General features: G+C 38.0%; 2 protein-coding genes across 4 annotated transcripts in view; one reads left to right on the forward strand and one right to left on the reverse strand.

The window, feature by feature from the left end:
• The window catches only part of IFT74 (intraflagellar transport 74), a 48,325-nt gene that overhangs the window by 141 nt on the left and 25,118 nt on the right, over nt 1-23,066 (forward strand). Inside the window, exons 1-11 of one of the 3 annotated variants that reach the window (XM_081940189.1) lie at nt 132-317; nt 5,102-5,236; nt 5,929-6,064; nt 8,259-8,307; nt 8,909-9,007; nt 9,160-9,220; nt 9,847-9,906; nt 9,996-10,057; nt 20,082-20,220; nt 21,338-21,400; nt 22,915-23,058. In XM_081940189.1, coding sequence (XP_081796315.1) covers nt 5,123-5,236; nt 5,929-6,064; nt 8,259-8,307; nt 8,909-9,007; nt 9,160-9,220; nt 9,847-9,906; nt 9,996-10,057; nt 20,082-20,220; nt 21,338-21,400; nt 22,915-23,058 — 927 coding nt within the window. In that variant the 5' untranslated portion in view covers nt 132-317; nt 5,102-5,122. Of the gene's footprint in view, nt 1-131; nt 318-1,584; nt 1,727-5,101; nt 5,237-5,928; nt 6,065-8,258; nt 8,308-8,908; nt 9,008-9,159; nt 9,221-9,846; nt 9,907-9,995; nt 10,058-20,081; nt 20,221-21,337; nt 21,401-22,914; nt 23,059-23,066 lie in introns of those variants that run through there. The other 2 variants (XM_081940188.1, XM_081940187.1) reach the window with 2 other exon arrangements.
• LRRC19 (leucine rich repeat containing 19) lies at nt 10,690-15,602 on the reverse strand (the record flags this gene model as incomplete). Its single annotated transcript, XM_081940419.1, has 3 exons — nt 10,690-11,000; nt 13,910-14,417; nt 15,519-15,602. The coding sequence occupies 3 exons, from the start codon at nt 15,600-15,602 to the stop codon at nt 10,690-10,692; spliced, it is 903 nt and encodes a 300-aa protein (XP_081796545.1).

Consider the following 23,066-nt stretch of genomic DNA (forward strand, 5'->3'; position numbering starts at 1 on the left):
ATTATATACACTGACACAGCACCAGCCGCGGCAGCCGTCACCACACCCGCTTCCCTTCCTTTCCCCACCCGCTTTCTGCCTCCCCCCACCCCCCGCGTACGACGTCAGCGCCAAGCGCCGGAAAACGACGACGAACCACAGTTCTCTGCGGCGAGAAACAGACGAAGACTACATAACCCAAGATACCGTAGACCTCAATAAGGACAGGAGGAGACCTACCTAGAACTAGGGAGGGGGAGTGAGGTCCCCTAGTTTTCTTGTTAATGGGGCGGGGAGTGTGGCGGTCTTGCGTTTAACGTTCGTTGTATATTCCAAAGGTGGGTTTTTTTTTTCAGAAGGCAACTGTTTTTTTCTTGCTTTTTCTTGTTTTATTCTCCTTTTGAAGATGTTTCACTTCTCTTCCAAGGAGCTTCTTCAGCTGTGGCAGGATAGTGGGGAATGGAAGGATTTATATTTCTTGCAAACAGCTAACCATTTGCATTTAGAGGGTCGTTGAAGCATATCTGTGTCCTCAGGGTCACCTGAGTACTGCTAATGATTCCTGTAGTCTGCATTTTTCCCCCTCTGGAAATCCATTCCTACTCCCAAATCATTCAAAGGGTGTTCATCCCAAATTGTATAGCTGAAAGTCTGTAGAGATTCTCATTCATCCAGGACATGGCTGTCCCAAAGGTGCTTTTTTTTTTCTTCAGGAGGCAACTGGACTTAAATAGTTTTTTTTCTCTGAAGACATCTTTAAAGACGTTGCCTTCTGAAAAAGCACCTTTGGGACAACCATGACCTGGATAACTGAGAATCTCTACAGACATTTGTTGTATATAAGTCAATAAGCACTGCCATAACGAACCCAATGTAGGATTTAGGTAACGGGGAAGGGTAGTGTGTGCTGGTGGTTCGGTGGAAGCAGGCAACGGCAAACCACTTCTGAAATCTTGCCGGAGAAACTGTAAGGACTTTATTCAGGCAGACGCCAGGAGTCCACAACTGACTTGAAGTCATATACACTTCCCAGATGTTTTGCAATGAATGGATCTTAACTTCCTTTAACTAGATTTAGGTTTGCTATAGCTTTCTTGTAGCATCTTTTTAACATGAGTAGTGAATTTACTTTCAGAGCAATAGCTCTGACAATATAGCAACAGCAGCATCATTAGGGTACCAAACTGCTATAAAAATAAACGGGCCGTCATTAAAAAGTGGAGTTGTGTATATGAAGAAATGGTCGCATTTCTACTCAGACGAAAAGAGATAATTGCATGAGCAAGAAGACACTAATTCTGTGAATGTTTATGCAATCCAATATGTAATGTTATAAATAATATATCGTATATATATCATATAAATAGCAATAGCACTTTCACTTATATACGGCTTCACAGTGCTTTATAGCCGTAAGCTGTTTACGTATAACAACATAACATAATAGTATAGTGTACTATAGTATAATATAGCACAATATATTTTAACTAGAGTTGCCTCTAAGTGAAATGGGGAGCACATAAATCTAATAAAGTAATAAACACATGTATTATGCGGGGGGGAGGGGAATGGAATCTCGCGATAAAATACGGGAAGGATCGCGTGTTGTCTTAAGATCCGGAATAATAAAAGGAAAAGAGCACTTTAACTGATCGGCCTCCCGTTGCTATGATACGGGTGCCGCGCGCGTGAAGCAGTTCGCTGGCAGCCAACGCTGCCTTGGCATTTCGCGCATGCTGAGAATCAGGTAAGAAGAGGCCGAAGCTTGAAGCGCGGAGCAAAAGGGGCGTCTTTAGATTCGTCCGCCTGACTGCGGGGATTGGGGGTGGGGAGTAGAGGAAGGAATAATCGGACAGTCACCGACGCCCCTGGACTGCCCACTGCAAGTCCGCATTAGCATCGCCCCGGTTTCCGCTATGACTTTTCTTCGGCATAGACTGGTGTCTAATGGGAAAGATGGGAAAGCCTTGAGGTAGAGTGTAGTCGCATCACGATAAATCATGTCACTTGTCTGGATAGTTTATTCGACAAACCACTGGAGGCTGACAAAATACCAAATGTAAATGATAGTTTGCAAGGCAGATTGGTTGCTGATCTTAAGCCAAAACAAGCTCTGCCAGTGTTTCTTAAACTTTTCTCTCACTTTAAAAATCAACGGAGAACTCCCAAAGAGCTTTGTTTGTGTGGGATGTGTTCATCAACTGCAACGATTTAGTTAACAACTGTGGCAAGAAAGATTGTAAAATGGGGCAAAATTCACTTAACAATTGTCTCACTTAAATGTTGGACTCAGTTGTGGACATGAGGAATACCTGTATTTACTATTAAAAATTAAAATCAATGGATTCACTACCACTGTCCCTTTCCACAAGTGTTTGATGGGATTTTAATATTGTATTATTTTTCACCACATGATGGCAAATAATTTTGATTTCATGGTTCGTTGGAAGGGGTCTTGGAGGACTCCTAGGGATCCTCAGACCACACTTGAGCTATACTGTGGAGTTTTCTGCAATAACATACAAATTATCCAGTATTAAAGCTGGAAGGAATATATGCAAGCTTAAAGAACTTGTGACCAAATGTCTAACCTCTCTTCTGCTGTGGCAGTGAAGCAGAATAATCTCTACCAAATGAGGAGCTCAATGAGAAACACTTTTAGCATCAGCTAATGGCAGTAGAAGACCTGCAGGTTTTCTGTCAATTTTCTCATCGTTCTGTTGGATTGAAGAACTTTCACCAAAGGAGTTATTTTCTGCCACACTTCTGCCCTAGCTTCTCTTGCCACACTTGAGAGGAAGCAGATCTTGTTTTTCTTTATTGCAAGCATTGCTGACAGGAAACGATAAAGGGGACAATGGCTCTTTAGCTGGAACCCTTCCCCTCCCCAATCTATTCCCTCACACACATCAAAACGGCATTTACTTAATGGATTAATTTCTGTAGTGCTTAATCCATTAGGGTGCATTTTGACATGCGCCCAGTGAGTTTACAGAAAGCTACATGTTGTCAAAAAGTATACAGTAGTCCCACGGGTTGGGTGTTGGTCTGTCACAGGTCTGGGTATATAAGGGAATATACAAGGGAATATTAGGACAGGGACGATAGGCACGTTAGTGCGCTTACGCATAGCTGAGGTTAACAGAAGAGAAGATAACTTCCCCTCACACATTTCTCTTCCTCAACGGTTATCTGGTCCCATGGATGTATTTTGCTATGGGATGGGAGAAATGGAAATTAAAAGAGCTACTTCCCACCGCACTCCATCCCAGTAGATACATACTTGCCTTGCCATCCCTTCAAGTTTGGGAATCTATGGCCAGCCACAGATTAATAACAGAAGCAGGAGAGCTCTGACTCTCCTATTGTCAAGACAAAATGCTATGAAAACATTTCATTTGTTCCCCTTGAAGATGTAAACAAGATGCTTAGATAAGCTTGGCCTATCACTGGTACGTTGACCCTTCTGTCTCTTGGTTGATTCTGACTGGGAAAGATTTATTAATGTTCTTAAATGTTATTTTGCTTGTTCCAGAGATGCTTTTCACAAGGAAACTAGATTTTATTTTTTCCTTGAAGACATTTCTCATCCAAGAGGTTTATTTGGTTTTGATTGAAGGGTGGGGGAATGGAACGATTTAATAAATCCATTAATTAATCCTTCCTAGAAGGGAGATATAATATCAAATTCCCTTCCTGAAAAATTGAGAAATAGCAAACAGTACAGAAATAATGCAAACTATTATCACTATGGTAAACTTAAGTGCCCGGTATACTATAATTATACAATATATAAAATAACCACTTATTCCAGGGGTGGCGAACAAGTTCGACAAAAAGAGTCAAAATTTTAAACTGTGAGAGTCAGAGAGCCACACCACGCAGTGACCTGCCAAAACAGACAAACACTCACACAAAAGCATATAATTTTAACAATAATATATTAAACACATAATATAACATGCTCAGTCAGGTGTTTTTTGTTATAAATTTTTATAAACCCATTAGAGCTGCTGTATAACTTTTAAATCCATAAATAAGTGGAATCTCTGTCCACCTAACAACCTACAAGATTACTTGATGACCACAACCAGGAATGCCACACTTGCAGTCATTAAACAAAGCAGTCACATATCTCGCTTAATGACTGCTTTGCTCAGTGACGAGATTGTGATTGTAAATCGAGTACAACCTATACATGGGTAAAGCCTGGTCCTAATATTATCTTCCTTTAACCTAATATATGTATTATAATATATATATGAGTTTGGATTATCTTTGATATCTATTACAATTACAGGCTGTGAGAAAAACACTTGTAGAATTTTGGGAAATATACTAACCATGGAAATTCAATTAAATGTTTTCTCCTATTTAAAACTCTGCTGCTCCTGAACCCAGAGCTTCAATATGCAACCATTATTATTAATTTGAGCAATCATTAGAACCTCACCGGAATCCTGCAGCAACTGTGCTAGACTTTGAAGCATTATTTTTTTGGGCGCAGCAGAGGGCGCTGTTGAGCTAAACCCGGAAGTACGGTCGACGCGACGACGCTTGCCTGCCCTCCACCAGCTCTGAGCTGGTGGAGCGGAGGCAAGCGTCGTCGCGTCGACCGTACTTCCGGGTTTAGCGCGCGATCCGAGCCACAGTATACTAAATAATGGTAAGAGACAAAGAGCCTCATTTATTTTGGCCGCGAGCCGCATGCGGCTCACGAGCCGCATGTTCGCCACCCCTGACTTATTCATTCACTTATAATTTTAAAAATGTTCACTCAATGTACTCCTTCTTTAATAAACCATGTTTTGTCATTTTGACAGCCCCTGTGATTTATAATTATCACTATACAAGTACCCAAATATCAGCATTGATATGCATCATTTTATCAGTTTGTGCATTTTTAAAATTTATTTTTAACATTGCCCCTTTCAGTAATTGCTCTCAATGCAAGTGAGACAAACTATTTCTTTTCCTAAAGATTGCTTCTTATTTGTAATTCTAATTTAAAAAATGGAGAGCATATTATTATTTGCTTAAAAATAACTGGCTAATATTAAGCAGATCAGAGTTATCTATTCATTAAGGAGGATTTTGGATAAATGTGATTGTCTTTTTCTAGAAATAAATTTGAAGAGTAGAAATGGCGAGTAATCATAAACCTCCTACAGCACGTCCTTCTTCACGAATAGGCCTGAGTGCCAGGCCACCTTCATCCTCATTACGACCTCCATCTGCAGCATTACTTGGAGGAGGGGTAAGTTAATATTAATTTATTCAAAAACCAAGGAATCAGTTCCCCCTTTCCAATTTAGTTATATGGTAGGCACTGATATGTTTTGCTAGACAAATGATATTAAGGCAGTTCTACATGTTTATTTGTGTCAAGAGATTACTTTGAAATACCCTCTCTGTAGCTAATTATGTGCCAGTATAATGGGAATCTTCCATACCTCGTTAGATTTTGGATGAGATGCAGCTTGATTTCTCTGGTGTCACCCCTTTCTTTGGCTACCACTATCCCCTTTTTAACTCCAACTAGCATAGTACTCTATTCTGTATACATAACGATCTAAAACAATACCTTGACAGGGCACGCGAGGCGTTTTTAAAGCCATTTTTCGCCCTCCCCAGGCTCCAGAGGCTTTATAGGAGCCTGGGGAGGGCGAAAAGAGCCTTCCCCCCCCGGAGGCCCTCCGGAGGCTTCAGGAGCTTCCCTGAACCCTCCAGAGCGCAAAAAAGACGGCTCTATGGGCACACAGGAAGTTCGGGAACGGACTTCCAATTTGCTCGTAGGGTCGGTTTAAGCCCTCTGGAGGCTTCAGGGACCATCAGGAGGCTTCCCTGAAGCCTCCGGAGGACTAAAAACCACCCTACGAGCAAACCAGAAGTCACTGTGGGAGTGCTATTTTAATTATGTTTTTCTATTTATTTTGATTTCCGTATCAGATGCCGCCAGGTACATCCAGGCCTGGTACACGTGGTGGATCCATAGGAACTGGTGTGGTTTTGTCCTCTCAGATTAAAGTTGCAGACCGTCCAGTGACACAGCAAGGACTGAGTGGAATGAAAACAGGAATGAAAGGTATTTTGAGATACGAAAGAACAAAAACATCAACCTCATTTATCTTTTTATTTCCATTCAAAGGTTAAAACCATTACATGGTAAAAATTAATTGAAAATTAAAAGGTTAAATAATTAATATATACAACAATATCTAATCTAATAGGAATGTAAACTCTATTCCATTAGATCCAAGTTTTCCGTGCAGCAATTGTTATTGGATAGAATTTAGCAACCTTCCTAGTTACTTCAGAGGAGAAGTCTGCTAGGTCCAGAAGGCAGTGGATCAAATAGGAAATGGTATATATTAAAGTATTCATGCAACAACTTTACTCCAAGAGTGTACTGATAGCCACTTGCTTCTGGGTACAATGTAAGCTGCTGGTTGTCATCTTTATAGCTCTTTAAGATTTGAGATCTAGGTACTTCTGAGACACATTCTCTCTGTAACACCTCCTTCTGATTAGATCTGATATGCTAGACTTGCCACATGTCCTCCCCAGGCTCCAGAGGCTTTATAGCAGCCTGGGGAGGGCGAAAAAGCCTCCCCAGGATGCCCTCCGGAGGCGTCAGGGAAGCCTCCGGACAGTCCCTGAAGTCTTCGGAGTGCTCAAAACGACTCTCCGAGCAAACCGGAAGTCACTTCTGGTTTGCTCGGAGGATCGTTTTGAGCGCTCCGAAAGCTTCAGGGACTGTCCGGAGGCTTCCCTGATGCCTCCGGGGGGGCAGAGGGAGGCTGTTTTCACCCTCCCCAGGCTCCTATAAAGCCTCTGGAGCCTGGGGAGGGCGAAAAATGGCTTTTAAAAAGGCTGAACTCAGCTGGCCAGCGCGCACATGCACGCTGGCAGGCTAACAGGGCAGCGCCTCGCGTGCCCTGACAAATGGCTCCGCGTGCCACCTGTGGCACGTGTGCCATAGGTTCGCCATTACTGCCCTATACCGTTCCAGACGAATGGCTAGCCAACATCTTCTTAAAGACTTCCAGCATTGGGGCATTCACAACTTCTGGAGGCAAGCTGTTCTACTGATTAATTGTTCTAACTGTCAGGAAATTTCTCCTCAGTTCTAAGTTGCTTCTCTCCTTGATTAGTTTCCACCCATTGCTTCTTGTTCTACCCTCAGGTGCCTTAGAGAATAGTTTGACTCCCTCTTCTTTGTGGCAACCCCTGAGATATTGGAACACTGCTATCATGTCTCCCCTAGTCCTTCTTTTCATTAAACTAGACATACCCAGTTCCTGCAAGCGTTCTTCATATGTTTTAGTCTCCAGTCCCCTAATCATCTTTGTTGCTCTTCTCTGCACTCTTTCTAGAGTCTCCACATCTTTTCTACATCGTGGCGACCAAAACTAAATGCAGTATTCCAAGGGTGGCATTACCAAGAGATTATAAAGTGGTAATTACTTCTTAGTCACAAGATTAGGTTCTTTCACTATTATGAATGTTTATACATTCATGTTCCAGGGGACAGAATAGGATACTTTGCCAATGCCAGTTCTCTGCTGCTAGCTCACTGCCACTGGCTTGCCCTGGCTGAGTCACCACCATGGGTCACCACCAACAGCTTGTTCCAGCCTGCTCACCCCGAATGACTTGCTGCAAGACAGCTCACTCTGCAAGGACAAGGAGGCGGAGGGGGTGGCCGGCACCAGCCAAACCTGCAATGAGACCCCAGCACTCCAGTACAATTATCTCACTTGTGGCTAGTTGTCTCGCAGGGTGAGTTGCCCTGGAGCAAATCTCTTGGGGCAAGCCATCCATGATGAGCTGGCTGGGGTGAGGCAACAGCTACGGATCAGCAGTGGCGGGCCAGAGGTGGGTACCCGGGGCAGTGTACAATGTATTTAGTTGACCATAACAAAGATTAAAATAATGTAGATTTTAATATAGAATAAGCAGCACCTTCAATGCTAGATTGAATCTGGATTCTGTTAGCCAGAGCAGAGCAAATATATCAGGGCCTATACCGTGTTTCCCCCAAAATAAGCCCTAGTGTTTATTTTGGAGCCCCCCAAAAATATAAGACCGGGTCTTATTTTCTAGTAAACATGGTACTTTTCTAATTTTATACATAATATATTATCATTAATCTTTTAGGATTTTTTTCATTAGTGAATAAATATCTTCTCTATATGATAATTTTGTTGTTTTGCAAGAATCGTTTCTCTATTTTTAATCAAATCTTTTTGTCACATCAGAATAATATTTTTCCTTAGGTCCACAGAGACAAATTATGGACAAATCCTATTACCTTGGAGTGCTTAGGTATGTGAAAGAATTTATCACTAGTTAGATGAGATGGGGTTGGTTCAAATGTTGTATAATAGTCCACTACATTGAAAAAAAAATTGTAGTATCAAGACTTGGTAGCAGAGTCAGTCTAATTAAACACCCTTAGCTATGTTTAATTTAAGGATTTTCATTCTGCCATTGTAATGAGAGAATTGATAACTATAAAAACATCATTTTTTTTGTAAAGGCATCTATGCAAAATCTGTAATAGTTCTTACCCTAGGAAAAACTAGCTGACCCTAAAATAATACAATATTGACAAATTGGTCAATGATAAACATAACCTCTTTTATATTAAATTCATATTTCAGAACACTCATGTGGAAATTTTAAAAGGCCCTCTTAAAAATCCTAACTATTTTAAAATTAAAATCAAGACTGCAAGTCCCTGAATAAATCCAATTTAGTGCACATTCTATTTAGTCCTTTATTGTCAAAATGAAAAAGATGTAGCAGTATTTGTAGTACATTTGGTTCTCTCAAGTACTATCTCAAGTTAAATTATATAAAATTTCAGCCATACCGAAGATTAAAGTAAACATGTTAATATGATCATCTATTTCTTTTCTTATAGAGGTAAAATAAATGAGCTTAGCGCAGAAATCACTAAGCTTCAGAAAGAAGTTGATATGTATAACCAGGAGAATTCTGTCTATCTGTCCTATGAAAAAAGGTAAACTGCACATCAAAATCTATAAATACACTTGTTCTCTATGGATTCATATTTATGAGTAACTTTTGGGTTGGAAGTGTACAGCTGAGCTTGTTTTAAATTCCATTCATTGCTAGACTGTGTAATAATCTTGTGTTTTCTTGTGCTCTTAGAGCAGAATCTTTAGCTAGTGAAATCAAAGAATTTCAAGGACAGTTGGCAGACTACAATATGGTATGTTATTGTTTCATAGATAATTTAGATTGAATTATGCAGTATGAAAATTGGACACAATTTTGAATAGCATTTGTAAATACCTTCCCAACTATTATTTCTCTAATCTAGTTCAGATCAATGCAGATTTGCCAGTAACTATGTCTGGCAGGGCGAATCTATGGCACATGTGCCAGAGGTGGCACACAGAACCTCTGCTGGCACACGTGCCATCACCACAGGTCACATCTCCATGGCGTTTCATTCATGAGCTTCTGTTTACCTGCAAACGACGAAAGAGAAGCTCACGAAAGAAAAAGATCTTATTTCTTGCTGCGCTTCCAGTGTTGGGATGACCAGACTCCCACCGGCCAGCTAGTCTTCAGGTCTCTGCTAAACAGGCACTCATGTCCATTCATGTGCAAGCGCATGTCTGCACATGTGTGCACATTTTAACGCATGTCCGTGCATGCACACATTTGCATGCACACACGTACCTTTCAGTTTGGACGTGCACGCGCACACAGTTTGGGCACTCGGTATCTAAAAGGTTCGCCATCACTGAACTATGCTAAGCAATAATGTCTTTGATTTTGTTCCTATATAAGATTACATAAAGGATTAATTAACTTTTCTTGTTGATTTAGTTGGTAGATAAACTTAACACAAATACTGAAATGGAAGAAGTAATGAATGACTATAACCTGGTAAGCATAAAACTGATGTCTCATTTCAGTATTGGTATTATTTAGTGCATATATGGTGATATTACCAATGATTTTGTCTTTTTTAATAGTTAAAAGCTCAAAATGACCGTGAAGCTCAGAGCATAGACATTATTTTTACAGAAAGACAGAGGTAAGTACCTAAATTCACTTTTTTGTAAATGTACAATGGCATTTTCATATCCATTGCAGTTTGTCCAGTGTTTGTTTTCAATCATTTGAAGAAGCCTTTCACAATTTCCATATTTACCACACTAAAAAACAATAGTAGTCACAAGAATTTGTATAAATATTGTGAAGCAGCTCTTATTAAGTGTGGAGTAATTCAGTGCAGTCAGTGGCCTCTGAAGTAGAGGAGAGCAGATTGACAAAAGCAGTGCTCCACGATCATAACCACATTTTTGTATTGTATTGTTGCATGCATTCTCATTTGCACAAAATTTTATTTATATTTCCTATTTCTTAAACGCCCATTCCCTCAGAGATTGATTATGTAAATAATTGCAAATAACTTGGACATCATAAAACAAATTTAATAAATTACCACAGAAATTTAATTCATTGCATTAGGAATCCATCATATCAATATCTGCTAAATTAAAGTTGTGATGTTTTTTTTAATATGTTTAGATCACATGAAATTGATCAATGAAAAACAACACAGATTGTGTGTGTGTATTTTTGTCCTATATATAGGACAATGAAGGGCACAATTCTGTGCTAATAACAGAAATAGTTTAAGTCTATAATATATATGGTAAACATTTATGGATCAATATATTTGTCTTCAATAAATCCATCATCTTCTGGAACATATGGACGGAATTGTTCAAAGACAACTATAGACTCTTCTTCATTAGTCTCTGATGCTTGTGGGGGCATGCATAATTGAGGTGTGAACGTTTCTTCAAACAGCTCAGATTCTTCTTTTTCTTGGAGATGTCTGTGATTATAGCTTCTTAAATAACGGTACCACATCGGAAACTTGATAGCAGCAATAATCAGTGCTGTAGTGCTGAGGATAACTAATAGGACACCCATCAAAAAAGTCCAGCTTTTGCCAATGGGCTGAATACCTGGAGGTTGAAATAAAATATTTATAATATGTAGTCCTCATCCATAACTGTCTTTTCTACACAAACTTTCTGAGAAATTGCTTGATTTCCAGAGGCCATTTATTAATGTCTATTGATCTGATTAAGCAGTTTCTTCCTTATGAGAAACATGGACTTTAGATTATCTGCCTTTAAAAAAAAAGACATAATAAATGCTGTAAACATTTAAAGCAATTTTAAGTGACTATTATAGTGTAATTGTTATTATTTATCAAACTTGTCAACTGGCATGATACTTTTAAATATCAAATATGGAATTTCAACTGAATTAATAATAGATCAATGAGTAATCCACATAATGACTGTCCACATGGATCTCTGGTACCTGCCTAAATCATGGTCTAGTTTATTCAAGACTAATGGCTCACTTAGTTGGCCCTTTGATATGAGTATAGTGCCAATCCTACAACTGGGTTCTATTTGACTTTCATGAGAGGAAATTGTTGCCATATCAGACAGCCAAAGCCAAAAATTTATGCTCAAATGGACTTATAATAGATAATTGGAATGTTGAACTATCCAGATTATCTGATTAACTGTAGTTTACCAATATGCATGTAAAGATACTCAGAACACCTTGCAATTTAGCATGTTCAGTTATGCTCTGCTAGGGAAAAGATTGTTTCGGTTAAGTGGTGCCCATAAAATTATTTCCTTGTTTAAAATTTAAAGCATGACTGAAATAACCAAGCTGGGAAGAAGGAAGGTTGAGAGAAAAACAACCTTTTATGAAAACACTCTGTAGTTGACTATTCCGGATACACCAGAGAAAAAGGCAGCTACCAGTCCTTTACAAGAACAAAAATAAAAAATAAAACAGAATTGAACCTGGCATTATGCATGAATGCATCTGCCCATATATCTGAATGATAAGCTTTTAGTTTGGTAGAAGTTGCTCCTTGTCTCAATTATGTGGCTTGGAGCTTCATTTATTCAAGTGGACTCCTAGATTTTTATGAATGTACCAAGTTTCAGCTAAAACATTGCAGGCATTTGAGGGCAAATTTGACAAAGGCTATTTTTAAATGGAAAGCAATATGTTATAAAGGTTTTGATTTGTATGAATGCAGAACAGTCAGTGGAATATTTAAACAATCTAAGTTGATTTCCTCAATGAATATTGGTAAAACTCAAAACTCTGCACATTCTTTTTTTTCCTAGTTAGGAGACCTACATATATTTTTTATGTTCAAAAATATTCAATGCTTTAAAATCAAAATGAATTATATTATTTTTGACATTTTTTCTGAAACAATGTGCCCCACTATACACTTAATTGTTTATTTAAACTGAAATGTACCTGAATATGCTGATCCATTTGTATAATTATACGTAGTGCCGTAGGTAGTATTAATAGAAATAAAAGGTGAGACAGTTGTTCCAGATATTCCCATTTGTTTACAATTTAATGTATTTGTGATAGGGTATTCTTTCAGAGGAACTGGAATAGGGCACATAGTATTGTCCACATTTTCTGTAAGTATATTCAGTATTAGCATTAAAATGTTTGGCCTGCAATCTTGTACAAAGCTAAACTTTTTATATTAAAAATATTGTTTAGTTTATAAATTTAAAAAATGGATGAAATAGCACAATATGATTAACAGAGTGGAGCAAAGTAAATAGTATGTAACATAATAAACCTAAATTAATTTATATTCATTTTAATCTAACAGAAAAGAAAGCCAGCAAACGAAACCAGTAGACTTTTAGAACAGTTAACCAGCTAAACGTATCAACAGAAAATATTTCGTATTAATGCACAGAAAGCAAACTTCATTTGAGAACTTCAAGAAATGCTGTCCAATTTTACTGATCTTACTCATTAACAACTGGTTTGCATGTATCAGAAGAATTTCGTAGTGAAATACCACTTTCTTGGTGCTAAATTTAGTAAATAGCTAATTCAAAGATATATTCCATCACTGTCGGCCTCAGTAATGGAATAATTCATTAGATGGTCATCTGGAAGATGTTACAGTAGAAAATCAATTCTAGTAATGTGTGCAGTATATCTCAAAAACTGGACATCTAAGGAAAACAATTTCTGAGTAAAAATGTATAAATATGTTGTCTTAACTGTATCATTATAAAAAAACTGAATGACGTATATTATTGTGTTAATTATCTGTTTAAATTGCATTAATTGATTTCCTAGAAGGATATTCTTTAGAACCCAAAGTGATTCACTTATAAGGAGATACTGAAATGCAGGATTATCAGATCTGTGTTGAAAAACTTTGAACAACTACGGTACCAGATGACAGCCATTAAAGTTTTCTGTATGCTATCATCTAGTGGTCCTCTTGATTTTTTTTTCAGCTCAGATCTGGTAGATGGCATTAGTTGAAGCATGCAAAGTTATTTTACCGAAATTCATCATTCTGAATGCATTTCTGGTTCGCTGTCCAACCCTTTTTTCTAACCCACTTGGCTAATCAGATAACTTTTGAATTTGCTATTATGAATACTTTAAAATATGAAGGCTATATTTAGTTTCATATGGGGATGTTAACAAGAGTAGTAAACCATGCCTAAATGCTTCATATGTGATTGGAATGAGCCCAAACCAGGTCCTGCAGTATTAGACAAAGAACCTTGCCAATATTAAGTTTTACTTTCAAGCATGCTAGCATTGTGCATAAATGAGTACATGATAAATAAATAAAAAACTCAGTTATATAAGCTAATTTCACAATCCAGTTGATTGGAAATCACATTAATGTTGTATATAAGCCAAATCTCTTAGGCTGTTCCAATATGCAGTTTTCTTTTATAGTTTTTGACTCCCAAATTAGGAATTTCAGAAAGCAATTCTGAAATTACTTTTAGAAATGGAAAAATAATCAAGTAAATATATATTGACCTACCCATTATCACAGTAGAGTTATTCAGCCAATGTTGTAAACTAAGGTCACATGAACAAGTCCACACATTTCCTTTTAATTTAATACATATTGAATTAAATTTTTGCTCAACATGAAAATCTTTTAGCAAATTGTTTTGTAAATTTAGGACTTTCAACTTGTTTAGCCCTGCAAATATATTAGAATTTAATTGTGTAATTTTGTTATTTTGTAGATTCAGAATCTGCAATTCATTCAAACCAGCAAATGCTGCTTTTTCAACTGTTTTTATATAATTATTACTGACATCAAGAATTTTTAAGTGTAAAAGCTTTTTAAAGCTGTAATTAGAAGCAACAACAATAGAGTTGTTGTTCAAATAGAGTTCTGAGAGATTATTGTACTGCCAAAGTCTTACGATGTCATTCTTGTCTAAAGTAATATTGTTACAACTAAGATATAACACAGAAATGTCTTTGTTTAGGTTAGAAGGAACGGAAGAATAATTTTTTGCCACTTCCTGATAGTTTACCTGTTAAATAGAGAAAAAAACAATTATGGAAATATCATAACATATTATTTACAAAAATCTTTTACAAATCTGTATAATATGTGTTGTTTAAAAAGTGACTGTCAGCTCAAAAAGAAATTCACATAGTTTAGATAATAAAATAAAGAACCTTGTGACAACAAATTCCATAAGATAGAAAAGTAGCAATAGAGAACAACAAAATAAACACTACCCAAATCAGAGCAATGACATTTATATGCTGCTTCTAGTTAGGAATATTTTCATTCCAAGTATACTATATACAAGAAAGAAATTGATCATGAATGTTGATTCCCGATACTTTAAAATTTCCATACTCCAAGTCTTTAAAAAGCTTTCTGTAATGGAAAAGGAAGCATAATGCATGTGACATTTCCATGTAACCTAATCTGAAAATTATCTTTTGGCATAAGGAGCTGTTTCATTCTAAAAATCTCTAGGGCTGCCAAAGGATGCAAAGGACACCACGTGTTGACATATGCATCATACCAGCATGCCAATGTGACCATTTTAAATTGTTAATTATTTGCATCAGACATCATGGTGCAACTATTGCAAATTATGTAAACTATAGGAATGCTGCTTCGCTCTTTGGCATAGGTCAAATGTGGTACATAATAGCATCTTCTGCAATAAATACATCATGCCTCAGATCTATTTATACGTCATTGTGATTTGTAATGGACACTATATATGCAGCAGAATATGACACTTGAAGGAATTGAATCTGAATATTACAAAATGCACAGTGCTATATTGAATCTCTAAACTCTTACAGAATAAATATTCTCTAACTTCCTTAACATCCTGAAGAAGCATTCTTTATTTTTGGTATGGAATGTGTGACGTGCTCTGAGCATATATATGTGGAAGAGCAGTGGAATGACTGATAGTATTAATAGAAATATGTGATCATTATATTTTATAAATATCACAAGTTTATACACGTTCTAAAACATATTTTTATTAAAATTGAATGGCATCATAAAAAAAGCTCCATTGGATCTAAATTTCATTCTCATCTAATTAGAAATTGGGAGCTAACAGCTTCTTTAACAAGTGGCTAAAAAAATGATAACTTACAGTTTGAGAAATATCACTGCATTCAGTACTGAGAGGATGAAGGAAGAGAACTGCAACCAGTATTGGGAGCCAAGCAAACTTCATGTTCAAAATCTGTTAATTTTTGATATAATTCAAATAGTAACAACTGAGGATTTAACATAGGAAACTAAGGAGCTATTATTTGTTCTTTGGGTCATGATTTGTGGCCATAACATGTATGGAAGTCTATTGCAAAGCAAAATAAATGAATAGAATTATTGAGTTGAATTAAAACATCGAAATTGAAGTACTATTGTTTTCATCCCTAAATCATCCATTCAACCATCTGATGACCTATGTATGGAAGAAAACTTTTATTCTGACTTTATAAAAGATAGATTACTGTGCATCATGTAGGCAAAAACACATATACCTACACAGAGAGATGCACACAGTAATCTTTCATACTCTCATATTCCCAAATTCTGCTTTTTGTTTGGAATAATGATACATGGAAACTTTTGCAAAGGTATTTATTTATTTATTTATTATTCATATTTATAGACCGCCCCCTCTCCCGAAAGGGACTCGGGGCGGTGTACAGTCACTAAAATACGTTATAAAATACATGCAAAACAGTTAAATAATTAAATAAGTAGGTAGGTGGAGGAGGTTGCAGACTGTACATGGAATAATAAATATTAAATATAATATATAGTATAATAAAAACTTTTAAAACCCCAAACCCAATTAAAATGAATAAATCCCCGGGAGGTAAAACTAAGAAAGTGCCAGGCCAGCTGATTGAAATAGGTGAGTCTTTAACTTTTGCCGGAAGGAACGGAGGTCGGTGGTAGTTCGAATGTCAGGGGGGAGGTCATTCCAGAGGGTTGGGCCCATCACAGAGAAGGATCTACTCCTAGGTGTCGCCCGCTGGCATTGACCAGCAGACGGCACCAGGAGGAGCCCCTCTCTGTGTGAGCGGATAGGCCGCAGGGACGTGTGTGGTAGGATGCGATCCTGCAGGTAACTAGGCCCACTGCCATGGAGCGCTTTAAAGATGGTGATCAATACCTTGAAACGCACCCGAAAGGCCACAGGTAGCCAGTGCAGCTCGCGCAGGAGAGGTGTTACGTGGGAGTAACGTGTACTTCCCATAATAACCCGCGCGGCTGCGTTCTGAACTAGCTGCAGTCTCCGGATGCGTCCCAAGGGAAGCCCCATGTAGAGAGCATTGCAGTAGTCCAGGCGAGACGTCACCAGCGCATGAGTGACCGTGCGCAGGGCACTCCGGTCCAGTAGGGGGCGCAATTGGCGCACCAGGCGAACCTGGTGGAACGCCCCCCTCGCCACGGCTGCCACATGGTCCTCCATTGACAGCCGGGCATCAAGGAGGACGCCCAAATTGCGCGCCCGCTCCACAGGGGACAATTGTTCGCCCCCTATGGCCAGCGATGGAGTCAGCTGGCTGAACCGAGGCGCCGGTAACCACAGCCACTCGGTCTTGGAGGGGTTGAGTTTAAGTCTGTTGTCCCCCATCCAGACCCCGACGGCTTCCAAACACCGGGACATCACTTCGACAGCCTCGTTGGGGTGGTTTGGGGTTGAAATATACAGCTGAGTATCATCAGCGTAGAGATGGTACTCAACCCCAAAACCACGGATGATCTCACCCAGCGGCTTCACATATGCGTTGAACAGGAGAGGCGAGAGGACCGACCCCTGTGGCACCCCACAAGTGAGTGGCCTCAGGGACGATCTCTGCCCCCCTGTCAACACACATTGCTTCCGGTCGGAGAGGTAGGAGCCGAACCACCGCAAAACGGTGCCTCCGACTCCCATCCCCTCCAACCGGCGCAATAGGATACCATGGTCGATGGTATCAAAAGCCGCCGAGAGGTCTAATAGGACCAGGATAGAGGAGCAGCCCCTATCTCTGGCCCTCCAGAGATCATCGACCAACGCGACCAAGGCTGTCTCAGTGCTGTGCCCGGGTCGGAAGCCGGACTGGCGTGGGTCTAGATAGTCGGATTCGTCTAGGTGTCGCGGGAGCTGCTGCGCCACCACATTCTCGACAACCTTCGCCAGAAAGGGAAGGTTGGAGACTGGACGATAGTTAGCTAGCTCCGTTGGGTCGAGCGCAGGCCTCTTGAGCAAGGGTCTCACCACCGCCTCTTTCAAGGCGGTTGGTAAGTATCCCTCGCTCAGTGAGGCGCTCACCAGGCGCTCACCAGGCTCAGTGAGGCGCTCACCAGGCCCAGGAGCCAGCCTCGTGTCACCTCCCAGGCTGCCAGTACCAGCCAGGAGGGGCACGGGTCCGTTAAACAAGTGGTGGGTCGCAGCCGTCCACGCAGCCTGTCCAAATCCTCGGGGGCAACAGAGTCAAACTCCTCCCAGAATGGTCTCTCAAGACTCGCTGTTGGCGGCTCGTCTGGTCCACTGACGGAGGTCCACCCGCTCCGGATCTGATCGATTTTGTCCTGAAGATATTCCCCAAACTCCTCTGCTCTACCCTGTAAGGGTGTCTCCCGCGCCCCCTGCGATAAGAGGGAGCGAGTCACCCTAAACAGGGCGGCAGGGCGGTTATCCGCGGACGCAATAAGAGCAGCACAATGTCTACGTTTGGCCGCTCTTATTGCCACAAGGTAAGTCCGCAAATAGGCTCTTACCTGTGTTCGGTGATTGACTAATCTATCCCATACAGAATGCATATGTGGGAGGCAGAATCCCCGCCTTTATGTTTCAATAATGTAGAACTTTCTAAGTCATCTCCCCAATTTCAGAGTGTTTTTTCTTACAGAAAATGTGACTAGGTAGGAGAAAGCCTGTGAAATGTGCTCCTTCCATGTTTCAAAGTAGATATGATTTTCTCTCTAAAGCATCTCTAGCTGACAAACCAAACAGCAATTATTTTTTTAAAGAATTCAAAGGTTACATGCCAAGTCCACTTGCTAAAAGTACAAGCACTTCACTTCATAAAAATGCATTGCTTCTGCTAATTAATTTTGTTGTACATTTTTATAAAGTAGTAACAAGTATTTTCTAAATGCAGCTTCAATAATTTAAGAGCATTGCTTCTTGCTCCCAAATGAGGTCTAAAATGGTTCCACTTTAGCAGAGAGTCATCTCTCATTGTTGTGATGCAATTTATGTGACCATTCTTTATAAAGAAAACTGCATAAATCTCTCAAGAATTGATAAAATAAACAGTTAATAAGATGTTTATTTTATACAGTGCAGTTGCCAGAGAAACAAAACCAAGGTTGCAGTAAAGTTTCATGGTGAAAGTATCTCTCAATCTTAACTTCAGCCATTTTTTTTAAAAAAAAATCAAGTATATGCTATTTCTCAAGGTTTCTTATTTATTGCCAAAGCAATCTTTGTTACGTTCTAGGTGGTTTAAAAACAAAATACAGCTTCAAGGTAACAGTAGAGTTAAATATGACTTCCCCCAAAACATAAATCGTTCAGTATCTTTTCTGAATTTTATAAAATATCAGAACCAGACAGTATATATATATTCTACCGGATTATGAAGCAAACTTTGTTATCACACAAATGTACCATGATTTATTTGTAAATATCATACCTTCTTAATTTTTCTTCGGAATATCATACTTGCATATTTTCCTGTGATTGAAAAAGACGAGAGGAAAGTTGCAATGTTTCTGCACTTGGCTGCAACCTTTGTACCCAATTAGCAGGGAGGAAGTTTAAAATAAAGTGCAGGACACCTTTAGCAAAAGATTGACTATTTGTGATCATCTATGAGTTAGAGGCTTGCAACCAATCAAGAAGACTTTTGAATATGATCTGTGCAGTTTTATGACATTAAATTGCAAGGTGAGGGCGGAGTAATCTAGAATTTCCCATAAAATACGTTTGTATTGGATACAAATGCTAAGGCTAGAAAGGGAGAGTTCTTCATTCTTTAATGGGGATGGTGACTGCCACTAGCAGTAAAAAAAAAATCAGTCCTGGCACACAGCATAGCCTGTCTATAAATTTTGTTTTTAAAAGGAAGCAGGCATGTGCTTGATTTTATATCAAAGGTCAGGAAAAAAGAGTTAACAAATACTAAATAAGCTTCATAATAAGGATCTGACCAGTGTGAGGAAATACTGTTTCTGTCATACTTTCTCTAATAGTCAGGTCCTTTTCCCAAACCACCTCAGCAGTTTCAGGTTTTAGTTAGTGTAAACAAATTGTGGACTTTATGATCCTTTTTGTGGTCTCAAGAGAACTCTCCAAACACATTGTTTAATTTTAATTTCCTGCCATTTTTTGTGGTAGGAAGGACAAAATATGAAATATTAGCTAAAAATAGGCATAATATTGTTTACTTTTTTAAAAAAAAAACAACAGCTTGAAACCAAAAAATCCCTGTAGTTGACAGTGGCATTTCTATGTGTCCCTTAGAAAACTGTATATAGCCATGAAGCCATTAGAAGTCAAAGAAAACTTTACTTTTTGTTGTTATTTCTTTCTTTTTGCTTTCACTCTCTTTAGTGTGACATTTACTGCTGTTCTAAATTTAAAAATAATTAGAATGCAAAAAAAAAAGTGAATCGGGTTTACAAAGTATTTATTTTTGTGATGCAGCAAAGAAAAACTAATTCAAGCTGTGGAAGATGACATCCGGCAGGAGAAACAAGCAGCAGAAAATATAATTAAAAATATGTCGGAAGAAGATCAAACCAAGTACATAGACATGAAAATGGCAAATGAAAAGCTCTTGAAGGTAGTTTTTGATATTTCCCTAATTTACAGTTTGATGTGTGCCAGAATAGTTTCAGACCAAGAAAATTTAAAACAAATTCCAGATAGCTTCAGTCAACATGTCAAGGGAAATATCTTCCAGCAAAATCTAAGATTTTAATCTTCTAAAGGTTGAACAGGTGTGATTAACTCTTTACCACAGAAATCATGTTACAGAATCTACCAACCTCTTTTTCTTTCTTATATCTTTAGTTCTCCAGTTTCTTGCCAGATGCATGATTTCTTAATTTTAAAGAAACCATAGATGTGTGGCTTAGTAGCTTTCTGTCACACTGGAGAAACTAGCCACTGCAAGACTAGTGTACACATTAAGCATGCATGATTGTTTAGTGTGATGCTTTTCTTTATAGAAAAACTCCATGTAGGAGTGAAATATTCGATTGACTCCATTCAAGAAAAAAAATGTTCAGAATAAGATAAATGAATCTAATGTTTAAAGGAAACAACATATTTCTTTAATATCAGAATGTTTACAATCGTCACATTTTGAAACATGATCTATAATCTAACTTTGCTTGATTTAAGTTACTGGATTACAGTTGTTATTCCTTACGTTTTTATATTTGTTTCTATAAGAATCTCATTTTATCTGTGCAGGAACATAGTAAATTATTTTGACTATAATTGACTGTATTTAGCAAATAAAAATCCTGAAATGTGGAGAGCGTCCCACTCAGGTTTTGAGTTTATCTGTTTCACAGGGAAACTGATTTCCATTGTTTATTATCTACAAATGCAGAGGAAATGATTCCAATTATCCCTAGAATTATTATGTCTGGGAGCTCTACCATTTGGAGTCACAGTCTAAGACTGGTAGAAACTTAAATAATTCAAGTCCTAACCTAAGAATGATTATGGTCTTGTTGATGATGGAATTAGTCCAGTGATTAAATTATTCAAAGAAACAGGTGACATATTTATCAAATATAAGATTGGATGCCCTGAATACAAATGTACATTTATATAGAATATTGCCATAGCTGGGCTGCCTGTGAAGCCTTGATTTTCAAAGTTTCTTTCAAGCACCAAATCTCTTAACAGTTTTCTTTATTATATGAAAATCTTACTTCCTCTCCTAGGAATTGTCTTCTTTACAACAAGAAATGGATGCTGTGAATATGAAAGAACAAGCTCTGGAAGCAGTATGTATTTTCCTATTCTCAAATTCATTACATAATGGAAGAATAAGTTGAAATGCGATGATTCATAAATAAGCGTCTTACATACAATTAAAAATAAAGTCAAAATTCCTGACTAGTATCATTTTAGGTGTTTGTTATCTTAAGCACACTATCTAGTCCTAGGGAATGACTAGATTGGTGGATAAATAAAGCGAAAAACAGTTTAAACACCTGATTGCTTGTGGATAAGTTGGATAAAAAAGATGGATATTGTTGTTTGTGTTAAAAGAATTGTCCCAAGATGTAAGCTGTTCCAAGTAAAGCTGCCTTTTGCCATTGACTGAACTTGATTTTGTAAATGCCATTGGTGTTCATGGGGGCTCCAGATGTTTAGGGATTGCACCCAAAGCACGTATTGGTACTATTCCTTCTTTCTTTTGCCACCATCATTCCATTGCTATTTGAAGGTCTTTACATTTGCTGCTTTTCTTCAGTTGTTTCTCTTCTACTTGTATTACTATGATTTGTTACATAGCTGGCAGGCATTTTGAATGGATTTGGCATTTTAATTTATCTATCAAGTCCTTCTCAAAAACCTAGGATAAATAAATATTATTTAATTATTATTTCTATTATTATGTTCAACTCTCAGTGACTCAGTAAATATTAACATAAAATACTGGAAAGGATAATTGTTTCTTGAAGGAAAATTATCACTATTTGCTTCCTCTGTCATGTAACATACCATATGGCTGGATTCATATATACATAGCATAATGAGTGAATTTAGCCATTGGGACTTGTAAACCCATGCAGTTGTGTCTTATTCAATAAATAGAAGTTAAGCAATGTGGGAACTTTTAAGTAGGCTCCTACTATTCAATTTATAATGTTAAACCATAGTATTATACTAACTAACAGAGCTTCTGTGTAACTTTCTAAATACTTGTTATCCTCAGTTTAATTACTGCCACAATTTTTATATGTATGTATCAACTGTTTTATGAATTTTCCCATTTGATAATCTCTTAGAAAGTTACTATGTGGTACTTTAAAGGTTATAACTTTGATATTTCTTCAATTTTCTTAGTTTTAAAATCTCACCAGAAAATAATTTTGACAGCTATTTTTATTACCTTATAATTTTCACACATTGGCAATTATAATTTGGATAATACATATGTTCTTAAATCAAGAATGATTAAGAAGGCTCAGAAATAGATGTGAAATAAGAAAATGTATATAGGTATTAATTAGCAGTGTATAGCTCTGTATGTGAAGATAAGAGAATGGCTTTGTTCTATCTGTTCATTTAGAAGTATTTAGGAACGATAATCTATGAATCAATGAACATATATAATATAAAGGGCAGAGTGCTCAGTTTTAGCAGGAACCTTCTTATGCTACTCTCTGGTTGCTGGTTAGACATAAAATAATGTGTCTTGCAAGCCGAAACCGATTCATTGTCCCTTGTCTTTACTTTTTATTTCAGTTGTATAAATACAAAATACCACTTGCATGTATTCTGTCTTTAGGAAATTACCCACTCTCAAATTAAACAAGAAGCCTTACAGCTGTATGAAAAGCTCCATGGTCTTGAGGAACATCGAGATCAAATGATTGCAGAGGACAAGAACATGGGATCTCCCCAGGAGGAGAGAGAAAGACTATTAAAACAGGTAGAAAA

This window comes from Natrix helvetica (assembly GCF_964273705.1).
Source record: "Natrix helvetica genome assembly, chromosome: 2".
NCBI classification, from domain to species: Eukaryota; Metazoa; Chordata; class Lepidosauria; order Squamata; family Natricidae; genus Natrix; species Natrix helvetica.